This window comes from Camelus ferus, chromosome 2, assembly GCF_009834535.1.
Source record: "Camelus ferus isolate YT-003-E chromosome 2, BCGSAC_Cfer_1.0, whole genome shotgun sequence".
In the NCBI taxonomy this organism is placed as follows: Eukaryota; Metazoa; Chordata; class Mammalia; order Artiodactyla; family Camelidae; genus Camelus; species Camelus ferus.
In genome coordinates, this window is record NC_045697.1 from 86605255 (window position 1) to 86625649 (window position 20395).

General features: G+C 31.3%; 1 protein-coding gene across 3 annotated transcripts in view; it reads left to right on the top strand.

Annotated features, from left to right (window-relative positions):
* Positions 1 to 20395, top strand: part of ADAD1 (adenosine deaminase domain containing 1) — a 66559-nt gene that overhangs the window by 20883 nt on the left and 25281 nt on the right. For 2 of the 3 annotated variants that reach the window (XM_014555853.2, XM_032462852.1), the window contains 4 exons: positions 599 to 828; positions 7027 to 7264; positions 11401 to 11533; positions 19654 to 19860. In XM_014555853.2, coding sequence (XP_014411339.1) covers positions 599 to 828; positions 7027 to 7264; positions 11401 to 11533; positions 19654 to 19767 — 715 coding nt within the window. In that variant the 3' untranslated portion in view covers positions 19768 to 19860. Of the gene's footprint in view, positions 1 to 598; positions 829 to 7026; positions 7265 to 11400; positions 11534 to 19653; positions 19861 to 20395 lie in introns of those variants that run through there. The other variant, XM_032462858.1, reaches the window with a different exon arrangement.

Consider the following 20395-nt stretch of genomic DNA (forward strand, 5'->3'; position numbering starts at 1 on the left):
GCAACTGTCATCAATTAGCATGAAATCTGGACAACACAGACAAGCACAAAAAGGAAGTAAAATTCACTTCAAGTTCAACATCTAGAGATAACCATGGTTTTATAGTTTGTTAAAAATCCTTCCAGTAACACCTTTTGAAAACAAGGGAAATGAGTGTTCCTATAGAGAAACTTCAAGAAAAATAATTTTAGATTTTATTGTCTTAACATTTTATTGGACATGAATCTTGAATACACATTGTCAGTTTTCTTTTTTTTCCCTCATTTTGTAGTTTTTAAAATTTTTCACATGGAGAAAGGAAATAACTCAAAAACTATGGTAGGGACAAAACTAGGTTTTCATTTGATTTTAAGGGACATGAAGAATGGCAATAATATGAAGTTTGTCCTTGCCAGAGGCTCTAAATGTGGTTGATTTCTGTTTCGTTTTAATCGTGTAGAACCAAGTCACTCCATTCTACCTTGCTTTGGGTTTGCACCTATTTCTGTTACTGGAATTAAATGTACACTGACGAGTTAAATAAGAGAACATGCAGATTTTACCTTGGTGATTTTACCTTGTTTTTTTTAAAGAAAGAAACTTTCTTTTCTTTCTCTAGGCGTCTTACTCCACACTCTATATCTGCATTTGAAGCCAATGAAGAACTGAGTCTCCATGTGGCTGTTGAAGGCAAAATTTATCTGACTGTCTACTGTCCTGCAGATGTTGTTAATAGAATAAGCAGTATGTCCTCAAGTGACAAATTGACAAGGTGGGAAGTGCTTGGTGTACAGGGAGCTTTGCTGAGTCACTTCATACAGCCAGTTTATATCAACAGTATACTTGTTGGTGAGTGGGATTTCAGTATCTCTTGGCTTCTTTCACTAAATGGTTGCACTATATTTTATTTATCAGTGTAAAGTTAGAGTTTGCATACATGAAGCTTTATTTAAGGTAAAAATTTTTTGTTGAGGTTTTCATTTCATGGTAACTTGTAATCACCTTCATATAATATGACTTTTGTCATCTTGTCAGGAGACCAAGAATTAATATTTTAAGTTATTAGGCAATTAGATTTATACTATCTTGAACTTAAACTTGCATTTGTGCAATATTCAGTTCTCCCCCTTCTTTTGAAAAATGTTTCCTTAAACTTCCCAAATTTAAAAGCTTATGTTCAGTTATGCTGAAATAAGAAAAACACTAAATGTGCCTCTTTTGTTTTTTTCCTACTTTTATGCGTCTATCATACATTTGGTTATGATTTTGATCCTTTAAGTAACTAGAACACAAATAACGTGAATTCATAATTTACTACTTTGGTAGGGGTTGTTATGGGATGTATTCATATTTGAATGGTTTTCCAGAGATTATCTCATTGATAGACATTTTTGGCGCTCATTTCTATAGTTTTCACAAAGCCCTAAGAGTTTTAAAGCTTTAGTTACCCTTGGGAAGCAACTTAAATACTACCATTACTTGGCTTTACTTTCCTTACTGTTAATTTTTGGTAATGATTGCACATGTATAAGCTTTAGATCCTCACATGAGTAAAATTTTTGTTTTTAGAAAGTGCTATTTCTTTTATTTCTTTCTTGTTTTTTTCTTCCTATATTTTACACCTTTTACACCCATTTCTTTAGGAATTCTCCTACAGACTTATTTTTTTCAGTTTTATATATATACATGTATATATATATGTATGTATATAAAGACTATATTTTCTTGCCATTTCTATTTGGTTTGGCTTTAATAAATTTTAAAAAGGAAATAGCAATTTTTTTCTACTATTAAACTTATTTTCTTTATTTAGGAAATCTATTACTTCGTTCGCAATTCAAAAGATTCAGAAGGATATTCAGTGAAAAATCTTCCTTCCATCCTGGTGTCCCAGGCACTCATTTTACCTCTATGGCATCCGTGCTAGTTTCTTGTTTTTCTTTCCATAGATAGTTTATGCTTAAAAACGTAAATGCATACTTTTTAAAAAAATTTTTACACCAGTGGGATTATACAATTCATACTTTCCTGCATCTTGCTATTTTCAGTTAACAGTGTATCTTGGAAATTTTTCCATATGAGTATATGGAGAATTTTTTCATTATTATTCATAGTTCTCTGTATGATATATATAAATGTATTATGATTTATTTAACCAGTTGTGGATTGATGCAACTTTAGATTGTTTCTAATCTTTTGCAGCTACCAAAATGTTACAGTGGATGACCTTTTTATTTTACATTTGTTATTCACACAGATAAAATATACCTATAAGATGAATTCCTAGAAGTAGAATTATAGGTCAAAGATGTATGCATTTGCAATTTTGAAAAATGTTACCAGATTGCCTTCCAAATCATATTCCCCATATGAGAATGCCTGTTTGCTCACACCCTAAAAAGTGGTTATTTCTAACTTTTTCCAAATATATATTCTTGTAGATGATTTATTTCTTAGATTTAATTTGGATACCAAATTATTCATAATGATGTTTTTTAGTCAGTTCAGATACTCTCTCAGACACTTCAAACTTTTCTTAGTCTTCTTTAGGAAAGGCTATTTTTGTTCTTGATAAGTGTCTTTAAACTATCTAAGAAATGTCTTTGCATCCTCTAGAGTCACAACTTTGATGAGCAAGGCTTTCTTCGACTTTTGTGAAGAAAGATATTTTACAGTTTATCGTTTGTATAACATAACTCCACACTGTATTTAGTTTTTCAAAAGGATGGAGTCTTAAATAGATTCATTTAAAATGATTTAGTATTTAGTGGTTTGGATGGAGGTTTAAAAATTAGATCTCATCATTTTGACTTCCATCTTGCACCTAGCAATAGGAACACCAGGTAGTAATAAAAATACTGTAAGACCTTGTAAAATTGTTTGAGTTCTCTTTCTTTGCATTTGTGGGACATATCTAAAATTAATTGTTATTCTGTCTGGCATAACCTAAACAATTTTAGTGTTTATTAAAAATGCAGATTTCTTGACCCCCTTAAGATCTCTACTGTATGTCTGGAGGGTAGCCCCAGATTTTTAAGAGTACCACCATGTGATTCTGATACAGATGATGTGAATGACTCACTTTGAGATGTACTCAAATTGTAAAAGTGTGATATGTACAGCTAAGAGAATCTTAAGAGTTCATTGAACTTTATTAGTCATCTATTGCAGCTTCTCACTTACTATACAAACTCTTTTTGTACCATTTCTTATAGAAGATCATTAAACCCTAGTTTACAAAGATCCAGGAATGTGGAGTATAGGATTTAAAGGCAATTCATTCCATTAATTGGATAGCTCCAATTGTTTTTAAAAATTCCTCTATTTAGAATTGAAATTTGCTTCCCTTTAATTCTAAACTAAATGACAACACTTGTTATTTGATGATAATGACCTTGTCCCCTTTTAAGTCTTATGAAATCTTTTGCAGTTCTTTATTTTGATTCTTAAAAACCCGTGTTAGTTTAATAGATCAGTTACAAATGGGGAGAGTATTATACTTTAAGACTTCACTTAGCTTTTCAAAAAAGTTGTGGAAACTGCAGATGTTCTCAGATGTTCATTCTGTCATTTTATGATAGTAGTCTTTTTCTTTTTTAAGGAAAAAAGTCTTAAGCTTACATGTAAAAAGTCACTATTATTTGAATAGAAAATAATCCAGAGTAACCTGGAAAAAACTCACTTTGCTAAGATATTAAAAAGCTGGATTTGAATTATTTTCAAGCTTTTTAAGGTATATTTACAAATTTGCTATCCTGTTAAGATAAAATTATCTGAAAAAATACTTCAAGAATGTTTATCCAGAGGTAGTTCCATTCAGGAGTCCTTTTTATATGCTGATTTGAATTGTACAATTGGATCGTAGAGAATCCTAAATACTGATTCCCTCCTAGTGAAGGGCTCTATTTTAAACACAGTTCATGGACTTTTAAGAAGCATATGATAACCTTAGAGATTCTGTTATTCATTTCTTTTTTTTTTTCCAGATCAGTAATAGGAGGTTTTAGAATGTTATTAAAATACATGCCCAAAATCATTAGTTTGCCTATTGGCATAACCTGGACTCAGCCTTCATAACTTCTCATGCTTCTGCCTTTAGTATTAAATTGTGCTCTGACAACTTTGTCTGAGCTAGCCAATGACTAGAATCTCACCCTTTTGTCTGTTAAACTTGACAGTCTTGAAAGGCAGGTGCTTTTGCACACTCATCTTGGTCTGGTTTGTACTGGAAGTCAGTAGATGTTTCCTGGATAAATGCTTTGAGTCAGCATGTTTTATTTTTGAAAGTGCTTTTATTTTTCTTCTTAATACTAATTCTGCTGCCTAGAATACTTGAAAAATAAAATTTAACTATTATTCTTTAGTCTTGTTGCACTTTAGGATCACCTGGGAATCTTTTAAAATAATATGGGAATGGCATTGATACTAATATCCCAATCCATAGTGATTTTAATATGCATCCGGGATAATTTCTGCTGTCTGATAATCTTATCTTTTATATTCGTTTTACATCGGGTGTTTATTGAGCCACCTAGTATATGCTAGATGGTGTGCATTACATAACTCTCAGGGACACCATTCACATAAAATATAGAGTGAGCATTAAGAATAAAGACAAGATGTTTCTTGCTTTTATATCTTCTCCTATCTAGACATCAGTTGTGTTTCACAGGAGCGTGATGTGTTTTCTCCAGATGTTCTGTAATATATGGGTGATGGTGTTAAAGTGCAGTTGTCTCAGACTAAATATGATGTTTCAGATGTGATATGACAAGTACATAGTTTTATAATAACATTGTATACTTTGATTTAGACATTGTATTTTTATTAATGCAGCCTTAGTTTGTATGAGCACACCTTGAAGATATTGTGGGTTCGATTTCAGACCACCACAATAAAATGAATATCACAATAAAATGAGGCACACAAATTTTTTGGTTTCTCAGTGCATAGAAAATTTATGTTTACACTATACCATAGTCTGTTAAGTATGCAGTAGCATTATGTCTAAAAAAGTAGTTTGTTGCTAAAAAATGCTAACCATCATCTGACAACACAGGGTTGCCACAAACCTTCAATTTGTAAAAACCATAATACCTGCAAGGCTCAATAAAGCAAAATGTAGTAAATTGAGGAATGCCTGCGTTATCTGTTTCAACAACTGTTTCTGTTGACTTAAGTTAACTTATGGTAGACTAAGCTTCTGAGATCTTTTCTGCATGAAAAGCTCACAGGTCATATTTGCTATAGTCTTTGATAATATTTAACCTTTAATGTTAATCTTTGAGCTTGATGTTATTATTTCAAATCATTTTAGATGAATCAAATCAAAATTTCACAATTATATGACATAGTTTTATAGAGGTGTATTTGTCCAGGAACAAGATTTGATTATATTCAAGATATAATCAAAATCATACCTCAGATATAGTTAATAATTAAAGCATACATATATAATTAGAAAAAGTAAAATTTCTAATAAAATATTAATTTACATGCCTTTTTGTATTAAATTAGCTTTTATACCATCACATTAAAATATATAGGTGAAACAGTTTGATGTTTAAGGAATCCTAATGTGGAGTTTCACTGGTAGGTTTTTTTTCTCTTTTCCTAAATATGATCTTGCTATTTTAGGCACCGCCAGCGTCATTATCTTATTACAGTTTGTCTTAGTCTGTTTGGGCTACTCCGAAAAAAAATATCATACACTGGGTGGATTAAACAATAAGCATTTATTTCTCACAGGATCAAGGCACTGACAGATTCAGTGTCTGTTGAGGGCCTGCTTTTTTTTAATTCATAGATGACTGTCTTCTCAGTGTGTCCTCATATGATGGAAGGGGTTAGAGTCTCTTTTATCATACAGGCATCAGTCCCATTCATGACAGGTACAACCCTCATGATTTAATCGCCTCCAAATACCATCACATTGAGGATTAGGTTTCAACGTATGAATTTTGTGGGGACACATTTAGTCTATAGTACAGTGTGTATAATACATAACATTTTCTTTCATATCCATGTCTTGTGTTAATTATAGATACAATGACTATTCCACAGACTTTATTTCTCCCTAGCTTTTTTTTTTGTATCTAAGTATATCTTAACTAGCCTTCGTCATTACCTCTTAATTTGGAACATTCAAAGGAGTGCTTAGAAAAAGAATGTTGAAAACAACTCATGTTCTTTTTACGTCATTTTCTAGTCCACAAATAAGTATAAACAATTTAAGCCCAGGAGCCATCTCAACAATTACAGTGATGAGAAAACAAAACTTTGTGTGAAATATGACTAGTGATATGTAAAGATTCACTTGTGAGAACTTCAGAGCCTCTAAGGAGGAAAAGAGATTTGCTTTGGAAATAGGAATGACTGTCCCCTAACTTCTACCTTAAGTTTGATGCAGCCTATTATTTTATGGTAATGACACTGCATCTTTTGGAGCTCTCTTCTTCAACAGTTAGTTAACTGAGAACTCAGAGCTTATGGCATTGGTCTCAATTTTAACCAGAAATGGTCATTCTTTAAATTAATTTGTGTCATGAAACAGGAACGTTGTACTGAAACAGGAACGTTGTGGTACTGAAACAGTCGTAATCTATGGCTCTCAGATGTGGAAAAATAACTACTTTCACCGTCTATTTCTCAACCATATATATCTGCTACATTATGTGCTGGCTTCATGCTGTAATCTCAGAAATCAAGACAGAATGAGCCAGTTCTCTCTGGCAGAACCCTGTTAAAGTACCAATTTGTTTCTAGTCAGCTCTGGCTTTTTGCTTTTCTTCACTGGAATGTCAATATATTGTTTTCTGTAGAAGATTGTTTTTTGAATTGAAATTCTGACTGTTACTACTTGTACTGGTTCTGGCAAAAAAAAAGTCTAGAATTAGCTCCTAAGAGAGTAGAAGTAGGAAAGAGAAGGTTGTGAAATACAGGATAGAGAAATGACCTGTTTACAGTTACTTATTAATTTATATTCTTTTTAGGGTCTAGTCTTTTGATACTGAACTTCTAAGTATTTATCTTGTTTTTGCTTTGTAGGTGATGGGAATTGCAGTGATACAAGAGGCTTAGAGATTGCTCTAAAGCAACGTGTTGATGATGCACTCACTTCAAAACTTCCTATGTTTTACTTGGTCAACAAACCTCATATTAGTTTAGTACCTTCTGCATATCCACTTCAAACAAACTTGGAATATAAATTCCTGAGTCTAAATTGGGCACAAGGAGACATTTCTTTAGAAATTGTGGATGGCCTAAGTGGGAAGATCACTGAAAGGTTAGCATTACTAACTTCTTTAAAAATTACATATTACTTAAGCAAAAGAATATATTTTAATATAGTTTTTAAAAACTATTTCAACTTTTTGGATATAGTTTTTTGAATTCTGAATAATAATAGTTACTGAGTGTAACCATGTTGCAGGCATTGTACTAAATTAAAAACTTTTTTTCCTGATGAGGAGACAGACCTGGAGAAATGACATGACTTACTGCAGTTACACAGTGAGTGGTGGAGCCAGCATGCAAAATTGCTCTCCACAGCCTTTGTTTCTCTAGTTATTATTAGCATTAAAATTATTCAATGTATATAAAACTCCAGTGTTTTTAAAAATTCAGTTTTTCCTGCTGAATCTGAATGTCTTGATTTAGGGTTTAGAAAGCTGTATTTTGACAACTTTCTCAAGTATTATTTATGCACACCTAAGTGTGAGAAGTATTGTACTGTGTTATTCTGCCTTATAAAAATCCTGTAGGTTAGGTGGTATTGTTCTTTTACAGATAAATAAACTGATATTCAAGCAAGGCTGAATATCTTGCCTAACGTCACTCAGTTTATTTAAGTGACACAGCTAGGATTCTGATGTGGACATTTTATTTCCAAAGACTTTGTTCATATCCATAATACATTATACCTTTTAGACATTTCTTTTTAATATCCCTGACACTGATTATCAGGTGAAACTAAAACCCTTCTTTTAGTGTGAACATATTTATAATGGGGTAATGAATAATGTTAAAAGCTTAAATGCCTGAATTTGCTTTCTTTATGAAAGATGGATTTAAATTAAGACCACATATAAATTATTTTGATATGAACTTAGTTGAGCATACTATTAAGTATTTCAGCTAGGATGAATTATACTATTTATGCTTTGAATCAGCATAAAGAAGTGTTATCTCTGTTAGTAATGGACTACACACAATCAAAGAAAAAGATCTTCTATGAAAGACATTAAAAAACTTTACTGAAAACATAAGATAATAGTATAACACAGATGAAATTAATGTAAAATGAGCTTAACTCATTTATTGCGAATAAATGCTTGCCAAGTGATTGCAAACACAAAAAAAAGCAGATATGATCTAATTACTCAACAAGGTGTAATTCATCCCCAAAGCATTTCATAAGGCAGAAAACACTTCTGCAGTATAATTCACAAGGAAGAACGGTTATGAGTAACTATGCAACAACTAATGTAGTATCAACATTCATAAAGCAGAAATTACAGAAAGCAAAAGGAAAAATATGAACACACTATTAGTTGAGACAGTAATTCACCTCTTTCAGTTCATGGTAGATTGAGCAGACAAAACAATAAGCAAGAATATAGCAGTCTTAAATAACAATAGGATAGATCTGATTGATTTCTTCAAAACTTCGTGTCATAAAAATATAAAATACACCTGCTTTTCAAAAACCTGCAGAACGTTAACAAAAATTGGCTATGTGTTAGGCCACAAAGACAATCTCAAATTCTAAAAAGTAGAAGTGATATAGACAATATTCTCTAATTGTGATGCAATAAAACTATAAATAACAAAATCAGAATACTGGATACTTATTTCACTGGGAAAAAATGTTTCCTAACTTTTGGTTCAAAGAGAAAATATAAAATGAAGCCACAGAATATTTAGAAAACAAGGGTATTTAATGTGTTACATTTCAGAACTTACAGATATATAGCTAAAGCAAAGCTGAATGGAAAAGCCAATTCTTTAGCTTGGCTTATGGTAATAAACAGAATGAAGAGATTTATAAAACTACAAATGTAAATTAAAGAGCTAGGTAGAAAACTGAATTTAGAAATAATCATTTAAAAAAACTGATTCTGTGAAAAAAAAAAAAACCACTAGCTAATCTCATATAAAATAACAAGGGAGTAGTTACAGAAAAAATTAAAAGAAATCATAAGAAACTTCTTTGCTCATCCATGCATATATATTTGAAAATCTGGATGAAATGCATAAACGTCTAGGAAAAAATAATTTCTAAAATTGATACAGAAAAGGAGAAAAAAACTAACATTATTTTCTTGAGAAAGAAAAAGATGCCCTACCTCTTTTCCAAAGAAAGCACTATTCTGAGGTGGTTCAGAGGAATTTTATAAACCTTTAAATAGCAGAAATTTCCAATGCTGTCTAAAAAGATGGAAAGCATTCAAATGCTTTTGTAAAGCAAGTGTATCATTGATACTTAAACTCTATAGAAGATTGCTGCCCCCAACCACAAAAGCTATAACCAAACTAAATTTTATGTCAAGCAAAATTGCTAAATAAAATATCAGAAAGCAGAACTTTAAAATAATATGTTTTATACAACAATACCAAGTGGCATTTTTTTCTGGAAATGTGAGAATAATAACATAATAAAAAATACCAGATTAGAAACTCTTGTTAAATTGTCATTAATTGATCTAGGGGAAAACACCATATATTCAGCTCTATAAATTCTAAGAAGGCCTATAGTACAGCTATGCAACTATTTTAGGTAAAGATACTCTATAAAAAAGTAAAAGATATTTTTGTTAATGGTAAAATGTATCTTTTTTTTTAATTGAAGTATACTCAGTTTACAATGTGTCAATTTCTGGTGTACAGCATGATAGTTCAGTCATACATATACATACATACATTTGTTTTCATATTCTTTTTCATTATAGGTTACTACAATATATTGACTATAGTTCCCTGTGCTGTACAGTAGAAACTTGTTTATCTATTTAAAATGTATCTTTACTAGTCCAAAAGTGTCATCATGATTAATGATGAAACCACAGAGTCATTTCTACTAACATCTGAAACAAGATATGATTGTTTACTGTTATTGCTGTCATTTAACATTTTATTTAATGCATTTGAACAAGAGAAATAAATGAGATATAAAATATTGGAAAGGAGGTTGTAAAATTACAACTCTTTGCATACAGTACCATTTTATACTTGAAAAGTCCAAGAGAATCATCTGAAAAACCACCACAAAAAAAAAGATATCAAGGTGGAAAATTAGTATAGAAAGATCAGTACATTTTATTAACATGAGTGTATGTTAACTATTGCTGCTTATGAACTATCTCAAAACTTGGTGGCTTAAAAGAAGAACCATTTACTGCTGCTCACAATACCTTAGGTCAACTGAACTGGATTTAATTGGGCTCTCCCATGTGTCTGGGGTAAGCTCTAGGTCAACTGAACAGCATCCTGGCTGATCTGGTCCATGTGTTCTCTCATCTTTAGTACACCGATCTCATACGGCTCACATGGCAGAGGAAAGGGTCTTAAAAGAATGAGAACACAAAGCCTCTTGAGACCCAGGGTTGGAACTGGTACATTGTCTATTCTGTTCAACAAAACAAGTCACAAAGCCAGCCCAAATTCTTGGGGGAGGGGAATCAACCACAGTTACAGATGGAAGAATCTGAGAAGATACATTGTAAAGACCATGGAGACAGGGAGGAACAAAAGATTTTGGCAAATTTTGTAATCTATCACAAGAACAACTAAGAAGATATAATGAAGGAAAAGAGTTAAATAGCAAGAAAGCTCATGATCTGTGGACCCACTTTTGTTAGAAACAGAAAAATATATATCCACATGCACATATATACACACACATACATATATGGAGGGTAGTGAGGTAAGTGTGCATATTTTACTTTTTTATTGAGTTAAAATTTATATACAGTTAAATGCACTGTACAATTTCATGAGTTGTGATATACGTATATATCTGTGTACCCCATCTGTATATAACCATTATCCCAGTCAAAATTTAGGACATTTTCATCATCTCAGAAAATATTTCTATGCCCTCGTCTAGTCAATCCCTGGTAGAACCAGTGTTTTACTTTGGATCACCATAGATTAATTTTGCCTCAAACAATAGAAATGTTCCAGATATCCATCTTCTGCTTTACTTTTTAATGTAATACTCTGATAACTTAAATTGTAATTTTATTAAAAACTAGCTTCAGAAAGTAAAGATTCAGAATAATTTTATGTAAAAAAATGTGCTATATGCATGCATATAATTGAGAAAAATATTGTAGATTCTATGTTGATTTTAGTCCTTGCAATTGCCAACATAAATTTTTGAATAATAATTAGTAAATATTTCATTCCTTTCTACCTTAGTTCTCCATTTAAAAGTGGTACGTCAATGGCAAGTCGGCTTTGTAAGGCTGCAATGTTAAGTCGATTTAACCTGCTTGCCAAAGAAGCTAAAAAAGAAGATTTACTTGAAGCCAGTACATATCATGGAGCTAAGGTAAGTCTTTAAAGGAATAAAGTTGATCATTGAAATAAAAAATTAAGACAATAATAATGTGGTAATTTGATGATGATGATAAATAGCAAAAGTTGTGGAATAGTACACGAAAATAAGATATTGCCATGTAGTGGTAAAATTAATTTTTAAATGAATATGCCAGAAATTGGATATGTAAATAAATACTGCCACCTAAAGTAGCTACCTCAGTATGGTATGTACTTACTTTGACAATATTGCTCAAAACCTTCTGTCATACCTAGAGAAATAAAATGGTAATAAAATTTCTCCTGTGTATGATGTTAAATATGCTAACTATTGAATTTAAATATTCTAAAATAATGTGTTACTATATTTATATAAATTAATTTGCCTATCACAAAATTGTGAAACACCTTTGATTTCAGCATGTAATTTGGGCTTGATAAGTGATGTAGATATACTTTTTCTATCTTTAAAAATGTTTATTTTTTTAGTATTACAAACATAATGCACACTTAAGTAGAGAATTTAGAAATTTTTTAAAAGTTCAGAGGGAGAAGTATTACTTGTAATACCACTTTCTATTCAGATATACTACTCCTAATCCTGTAAACATGTTATTTCAGTTTCTTGCCATGTATTTATATTTTTTGTGTATGCGTATATTTTAAAATATTAAGATGATACTGGATATGCTTTTTAATCTGCTTTTTTCATTCAAAGTACTGTGACCTGAACCATGCCATACTATGACATTTCCATGTTAATCAAGTTATTAAATACAAATTGTTTCTCATAACCTAACTTCAATTTCAGTAATGATACAGTATTGTATGCAAGTCTCTTTTTCACCACTATCTTTATGCTCAAACTGTATAATTCCAATCTGTAAAGCAATTAATATTAATTACAGGCTTATTTGTATGTACACATGTATTTTTAAGTATAAAAGCTTACCTAGACAATTTCTGGTTTTGGCATTAGAAAAGTTGCAAGTCATCTCTAAAAAATAAGTATAAAAATGGATAAAATTGTCAAAGAAAAAACACCTTTTTCACAGTTCTGGAAATTGACTAAAGAGAGAAAACACAATGAAAAGTGTATATTCTTGTCAAACTTTTAAAACTTTGGATAATAACAACAGGAGTTTGTGGCACCTTTGCCCAAAACTGTTCCCTTTCTCCCTCCTCCCTCTCTACTAGTTTGAATGGCAAGACCTGTAGTTTTATCTGATTGAGACTGCCACAAAAAGTAGTAGATTTTCTGCTAGAGAGGGGTGGACTTGATTTGGGGCAGAGGGTGGAAAAACAATGTTTTTTTTTTTTCAGCTAAATGTGCCAAACTTGGTAGGGTGCCAAGCTTGGTAGGGAACCAAATGGGGAAAATCAGTAACTTTGGTGGCCCAAGGTTGCAGTCCTGGTTGGGGCAGATGGTGTACCAATTATTAACTTAACAGATAGATTTTGGAAATGAAAGAGCCACGGTAGGGTAGAGATAAATTCTCCATATATCCTTGGTTGACTGAGAAATTATACTTATGTGCAAGGGAGTCTCAAGAATTCAGTGAAGAGTGAAGTTTGAAACAGAACTGCCTGCAGCATTAAATGCACTGTACCACCCACCCAAATGAATTGATTAGAAAAAGGTGGAAGCCTTATAAGTTTAAGTTGTTTGAGCATAATATCTGCTGAAATCATTTGCTTGTCACTAAGCTATTCGCTTTTCACTAAGCTGTTCAGATATTGGGTAACCACTAGGAAGCCAGGCTAAAACATTAAAAAACTGGGAAGAGACAGTGCACACCATGGAGAAAGCAGATCTCACAATTTCAGCAAGCTAAAAAAAAAAGAAAAGAAAACCTCTTAGAAAAATAAAGCAATTCAGAGTTGCAACAATATATTATCTAAGAAGTCGACATTTCAACAAAAAAAAATATGTAAAAAACAGAAAAGTAAAACCTGTACTCAGGAAAAGTAACATTCAATAGAAACTGGTTCTGAGTAGATCCAAATGTTGAATATAGCAAAGTCTTCAGAGCAGCTATTATAACTGTATTCAAAGAATGAAAACAAAGTATGACAATGTTTCAGTGACTATTCTAAAATTGAAACATTTAATAACTGAAGTGAATACTTCTCTAGATGGGCTAACAGTACGTTTGTGATTGCATAAAAATATCAGTGGACCTTGAAGATAGATCAAAATAAGTTATTTTAAAGGACAGAATGAAAACAGATTAAAGAAGAATGAACAGAGCTTCAGAGATTTGTGGAACAGTATTAAGTGTACCCACTTCTGTATACTAGGAATCCTAGAGGAAAAAGAGAGACAAGGGGTTGGGAAAAATATTTGAAGAAATGACTGAAAAAAACTTCGTATTTGGTGAAAAACATTAATAGATCCAAGAAGCTCAGGAAACCCCAAGAAAAAGGTAAAGATTCACACCCAGCTACATTACAGTCAAACTACTTCAGACGAAGACAAAATCTTGAAAGCAGCAAGAGAGAAAATAGTTATCAACCATAGACCATACATTTAAAGGCTGATTTCTCATTAGCAATATTGGAAGCCAACTTAAAATAGCCAAAACAATCTTGAAAAAGAACAAAGTTGGAGAATTCATACTTCTGGTTTCAAAACATACTACAAAGCCATAATAATCAAGACAGTATAATACTAGTATTAGTACAAACATACAGATCAATGGAATATAATTGACAGTCCAGAAATAACCCCTGGCATTTATGATGAGTTGATTCTTAGCAAGAGTGCCAAGATCATTAAGTGGGAAAAATAGTCTTTTCAGTAGAGTCCTAGGACAACTGGATATCTCCATGGAAAAGATTGGACTTAGACCTCTACCTCATCCCATATACAAAAATTAACTCAAAATGGATAGAGCTATGTAAGAACTGAAATTATAAAACTCAGGAGAAAACATAGGAGAAAATACTTGCATTCCTAAGTTAAAAAATTTCTTAAATGTGATAACAAAAACAATCCATAAGAGAAAAAAATATTTTAAATTTCATTAAAATTAAAACTTTTGCATTTCAAAAATAAAATGAAATGGCAAGGCACACACTGGGAGAAAATATTTGCAAATCATTTATTTAATAAGGGACTTGAATCCAGAATATACAAAAAGCTTTTGCAACATAATAATAAATAGACAGAAGACCAATTTTTTAAATTAGCAAAGGATTTGAATAGACTTTTCTACAAAGCAGATTTTAAAATGATCAATAAGCATATGGAAGGATGTTCAACATTGTCAGTCATTAGAGAAATGTGGCTGAAGACCTTAATGATACACTATTTTACACACATTAGGATATGGCTATATTAAAGAATGACATTAACAAGTGTCAAGAACGTGGGAAAAAAAGTTGGAGCTATCACACATTTCTGGCAGAAATGTAAATTGGTGCAGCTGCTTTGAAAAGTAATTTAACAGTTCCTCAAAAAAGTTAAATATAGAGTTATCATGTAACCCAGGAATTTCACTCCTGGGTATGTATACACATAAAATAATTGAAAACACCTATCCATACCAAAGCTGATACATAAATGTTCATAAAAGTATTCATAACACAGAAAAGGTAGAAACAATCCAAATGTTCATCAGCTGATAAATGGATAAACAAAACATGGCATATCAATATTGTGGACTACCATTTATTCATAAAAGGAACTCTGAAGTACTGATGTATTCTACAATATGGATTACCTTTGAAAACATTATGTTAAGTGAAAGAAGCCAGACACACAGAAAAAGCTGCATATATGATTCCATTTATATGAACTATATGTCCAGAATAGACAAATTCATAGAGACATAAAGTAGATTAGTAGTTTCCAGGGAGGTGGGGAGGAGAAAATGAGGGTTGACTGCTAATGAATACAGAATTCCTTTTAGGGGTGATGGAAATGTTCTGGAATTAGTAGTCATAATTGTATAACTTTGTGAATATAGTAAAAGCCACTGAATTACACACTTCAGAAGGGTGAAGTTTATGATACATGGATTATATCTCAACAAAGCTATTGGAAAAGAATAGAGACCAGGATGCAGTTAAATGACATGTTCAGGTGTGAAAGAAAAAACTTGGCAACCAGAAATTCTATACCCAGCAAAATAATCCTTCAGAAATAAAAGCAAAGTAAAAACATTGCCAGGTAGACAAAAGTTAAGAAAATTTGTTAGCAGAACTTCTCTAAAAGGAATTCCAAAGGAAATCCTTGAGGCTTGGAAAAAATTATACCAGACAATAACAAATCTACAGAAAAGAAAGAATACTGAAAACAGTAATTATGTGGGTAGATATAAAAGATACATGCGTGTATGTTTGTCTTATTTTCTTTAAAAACAAAATTGCATAAAATTATTTTAACACTTTATTACTGAATTTTTTTACATATAGCAGGAATATTATAATATTCTCTGTGCTCAATAATAAAGCACAGAGAAAGAAATGAATCGACATTGAAATAAGTTGCTATATTTTACCAGGATTAAGTCAGTATGAATCTAAAGTAGATTATGGTAAGATAAAGAGGCATGTTGTAATTCCTAAAGTAACCATGAAGAAAATAACTAGAAACTAGATAAAATATCAACAGAGGAAATAAAATGAGGTACTAAAAATGCATTTTAAAAAAGACAAAAAAGCAGTAAAGAAGAGAAATAATGGGCACAGACTTTGAAAATAGTGAAATGACAGACATAAATCCACTGTATCAATAACTACATTAAATTTGAATATTCCAAATGCTCCAAAAAAAAGACAGATTGTCAGGTTGGGCAGAAAAACAAAATCCAACTATATGCTGTCTGCAAGAGACATATTAAATTCAAAGACACAAATAGATTGAAAGTAAAAGGATAAAAAAAGATATACCATGCAAACAGTAGCAATAAGACAGCTGGAGTGTTTATATTAATATCAAACAAATACACATCAAGATGAGAAATATTACTAGAGACAAAACACAGTGGTAAAAGGTTAGTACATGAGGAACATACAACAATTGTATATGTGTATGAGTATAACAACAGAACCCCAAAATACATAAACAGAAACTGGCAGCATTTGGTAAATTGTGAAATCGACAATTCTACAATTATAGTTGGAGGTTTTAATATTCCTCTTTCATTAATTGATAGTAGTACTAGACAGAAAATAAGAATATAGAAGGCTTAAATAACACAGACCAGCCAAACCAAACACTCTGTACTCCACAGAACAGCAGAATATACATTCTTTTCAAATATACATGGAGCATTCTCCACTATAGATCATTTGGCCATAAAGCAAGTCTCAATAAGTTTAAAAGGATTAAAGTCATACAAAATATGTTCTAATCACTATGGAATTAAATTAGAAATCAACAACAGAATGAAATGTGAAAATATACATTTGGAAATTAAGCAACATAACCTCTGACCCATGAGTCAAAGAAGAAATTATAAGGGAAAGTGAGAAATATCTGGGATGAAAATGAAAATATAGCATATTAAAATTTAGGGACTATAATCAAATAAGTGCTTAGAAATGCATAGCTTTAAATATATTAGAAAGAAAGAATCATAAAATCAGTTATTTAAGCGTTCATCTAAAGAAGTTAGAAGAAGAAAAGCAAATCAAAACAAAATAAGGAGAGAGGACAAAAAACTGAAAATAGACTTACCATATGATCCAGCCATCCCGCTCCTGGGCATATATCCAGAGGGAACTTTAATAATTCGAAAAGATACATGCACTCCAGTATTCATAGCAGCACTGTTGACAATAGCCAAGACATAGAAACACCTAAATGTCCATCAACAGATGACTGGATAAAGTAGTTGTGTAATATATCCAATGGAATACTACTACTCATCCATAAAAAAGAATAAAATAATGCCATTTGCAGCAACATGGATGGCCCTGGAGATTATCATACTAAGTGAAGTAAGCCAAAAAGAGAAAGAAAAATACCACATGATATCACTCATATTTGGAATCTAAATAAAAACACACACGAAATTATTTACAGAACAGAAACAGACTCACAGACATAGAAAACAAAGTTATGGTTACTGGAGCGGGGAAAGTTGGGGAGGGATAAATTGGGAGTTTGGGATTCACAGATACTAACTACTATATATAAAATAGATAAACAACAAGTTCCTACTGCATAGCACACGGAAATATTTTCAGTTTCTTGTAGTAACCTATAATAAAAAAGAATATGAAAAAATATGTTTGTGTGTGTGTATAACTAAATCACCATGCTATATACTGGAGACTAGCACAGCATTGTAAATTGACTATTTCAATTAAAAACATAAAAAATAAATATAAAAGAAAAAAAGAAAATTCTATGATATAATACATTATGTGAATATATTCAAGTTCAAAACCCACGTACTTAACCTCAGTAGATGTGTGAAATGCATTTGACAAGCTCCAACACCTATTCCCAATAAAAACACTGAACAAATAAGAAATAGAAGTGAACTTCCTAAATTGCATAAAAGACATCAGTGAAAACCTACTGTTGACATGACACTTAATGCTGAAAGGCTGAATACTCTTTTCCCTACCTCTCAAGGTTGGGAAGAAAGAAAGTCTGTTCTCAACACTTCTAGTCAACATTGTTCCATAAGTCCTAGCCAGTGCAGCAAGGCAAGGAAAAGAAATAAAAGGCGTCTAGAATGGAAAGGAAGTAGAAAAACTCTTCTTATTTCTAAATGATCTTGTATGTAAAATATCCTATGGAATCACCAGAAACAAACAACTATATCATGCGTGAATTTAGCACATGGTATAAGAACAGTGTAGGAAACTGAGTAGTATATCTATATACTGTGAATGAGCACACCAAAATTAAAATTGGGATAACAGATTCATCTATAAGAGCATAAAAATAAATTTAGGAATAAATTTGACAAAAGAAGTATAAGGCCTGTACAAAAATGATCAAACATTGCTGAGAGAAATTGAAGAATACCTAAATAGAGATATACCAATTTATTAGACTGGAACTTAATACTTTTAGAATGTCATTTCTTTCCTAATTAATGTATGGATTCAATGCAAACTGTCAAAATCCCTGTAAACTTTTGTGTAGAACTGATTCTAAAGTCAATATGTAAAATCCAAAACACAGAAGAACCAAAACAATTTTTAAAAAGAACAGAATTGGTAAAGCTACCCTACCTAGTTTCAACAACTTATTGTAAAGCCACAGTAATCAAGACAACATATTAATGTAATGATAGACATATAGATCAATGGAACAAAATAAGAGTTCAGAAGTAAGCTCACATACTTATGGTCAGTTGATTTTGTACAAAGGTGCCAAGATAATTTAATGGGATAAATAAGTCTTTTCAACATACGGTGCTGGAATAGTTAGAGGTCAGTGAGCAAGCTAAAAAATTAACTTAGACTTACTCATTCACAAAAAAAAAAAAAAAAAAAAAAAACCCTCAAATGGATCATAGATCTAAAAGAGCTAAAAACTATATTTTCCAAAGAAGATGTGAGGAGATATTTGTATTCTGAGGTTAGACAAATTTTTTTTAGGTGTGACACAAAAAGCACAATCCATAATTACAGACTGACTGTGTATGAGTACAGTGGAACTTTTTGCGGGTGATGGAATTGTTTTACAACTGGGCTGTTGATGGTTGCACATCCATATAAATTTAGTAAAACAACATCAGACTGAATACTTACCAGTGGGTGTATTTATGGTATACAAATTATACCTAAATAAAGCTCGGTTTTTTGATGTTTATTTATTTTAAAAATGAGAGGAAATAAAAATATTAATAATGATTATCTGTAGTTTGGGGATTGCAAGTGATTTTTATTTACTTCTTTGTATTTTCTCTATTTTTCAAGTTTTCTGTAATGAGTCTGATTACTCTTAATTTAAAAATGTTTAAAAAAAGAAAAATTACCTTTTAGTTTTGGGGAAGGGAATTTTTTAGTTTCAAAAATAATACTGAGGAAACCAATGGGAATTCAAAAAGATTTTTATTAATTTTTAAAATGTCAAACTAAAGAAAGAAGATTAGGGCTACTTATTTTTCATAAGCCAAATTCTGCCTATATACTATAATTCAGTATTTTTTCTTTCTATAGCGTATGTCTGGATCCTATCAAGAAGCTAAAACTTTGTTGAAATCCTACTTACAGCAACATGGCTATGGCTCCTGGATTGTGAAATCTCCCTGTATAGAGCAATTTAGTATGTGAATTAAGCAATCCATTGTCATATTAAAAATCTTTTTTTTTCGTGTGTTTTGACTACTAAAAATGCTTTTTAAATATTGATGGTTTTCAGCTTTAAAAATCACAGAGTCTTGCAGCAGCAATGTCCAGAGATTGCAGCAAATTTATAAATATTCATGTTAATTTACCTTGAAATGTTAGGGTTTTAATTTTTTTATTTTTTGAAAAAACAATTACTTGCTTCATTATGTAGCCATTTTGCATTTATTTTTATAGAAATTATAAAGCCATTATCCTTTTTGTAACTTAAAAGAAAATTCATTTTCTTTTAATTTTTTGTTTTAAAAGTTCTTTGTTCAGCAAAGATATTCAGCGTTGTGTCCTGGTATTTCACTCAAGTTTCTTTTTTTAATTAGTAATTGGAGTCCAAGAATACAAATAATAATTCCTACTAATTTGTTGATTAAATCAACAGGCATCTGAATGCCTGATATTTGTCATTAACCCATAGTGGGGGAAAAAAACATCATTTCTCATGTCAGAGAATCTCATGAATGCAAATTGCACATAAAAAAGCAGAAAAATATTAACCATGTTAGGGAATAATTTGATAAATTAGTTATTCTGATTAATAGAGGATTATCATAAATAC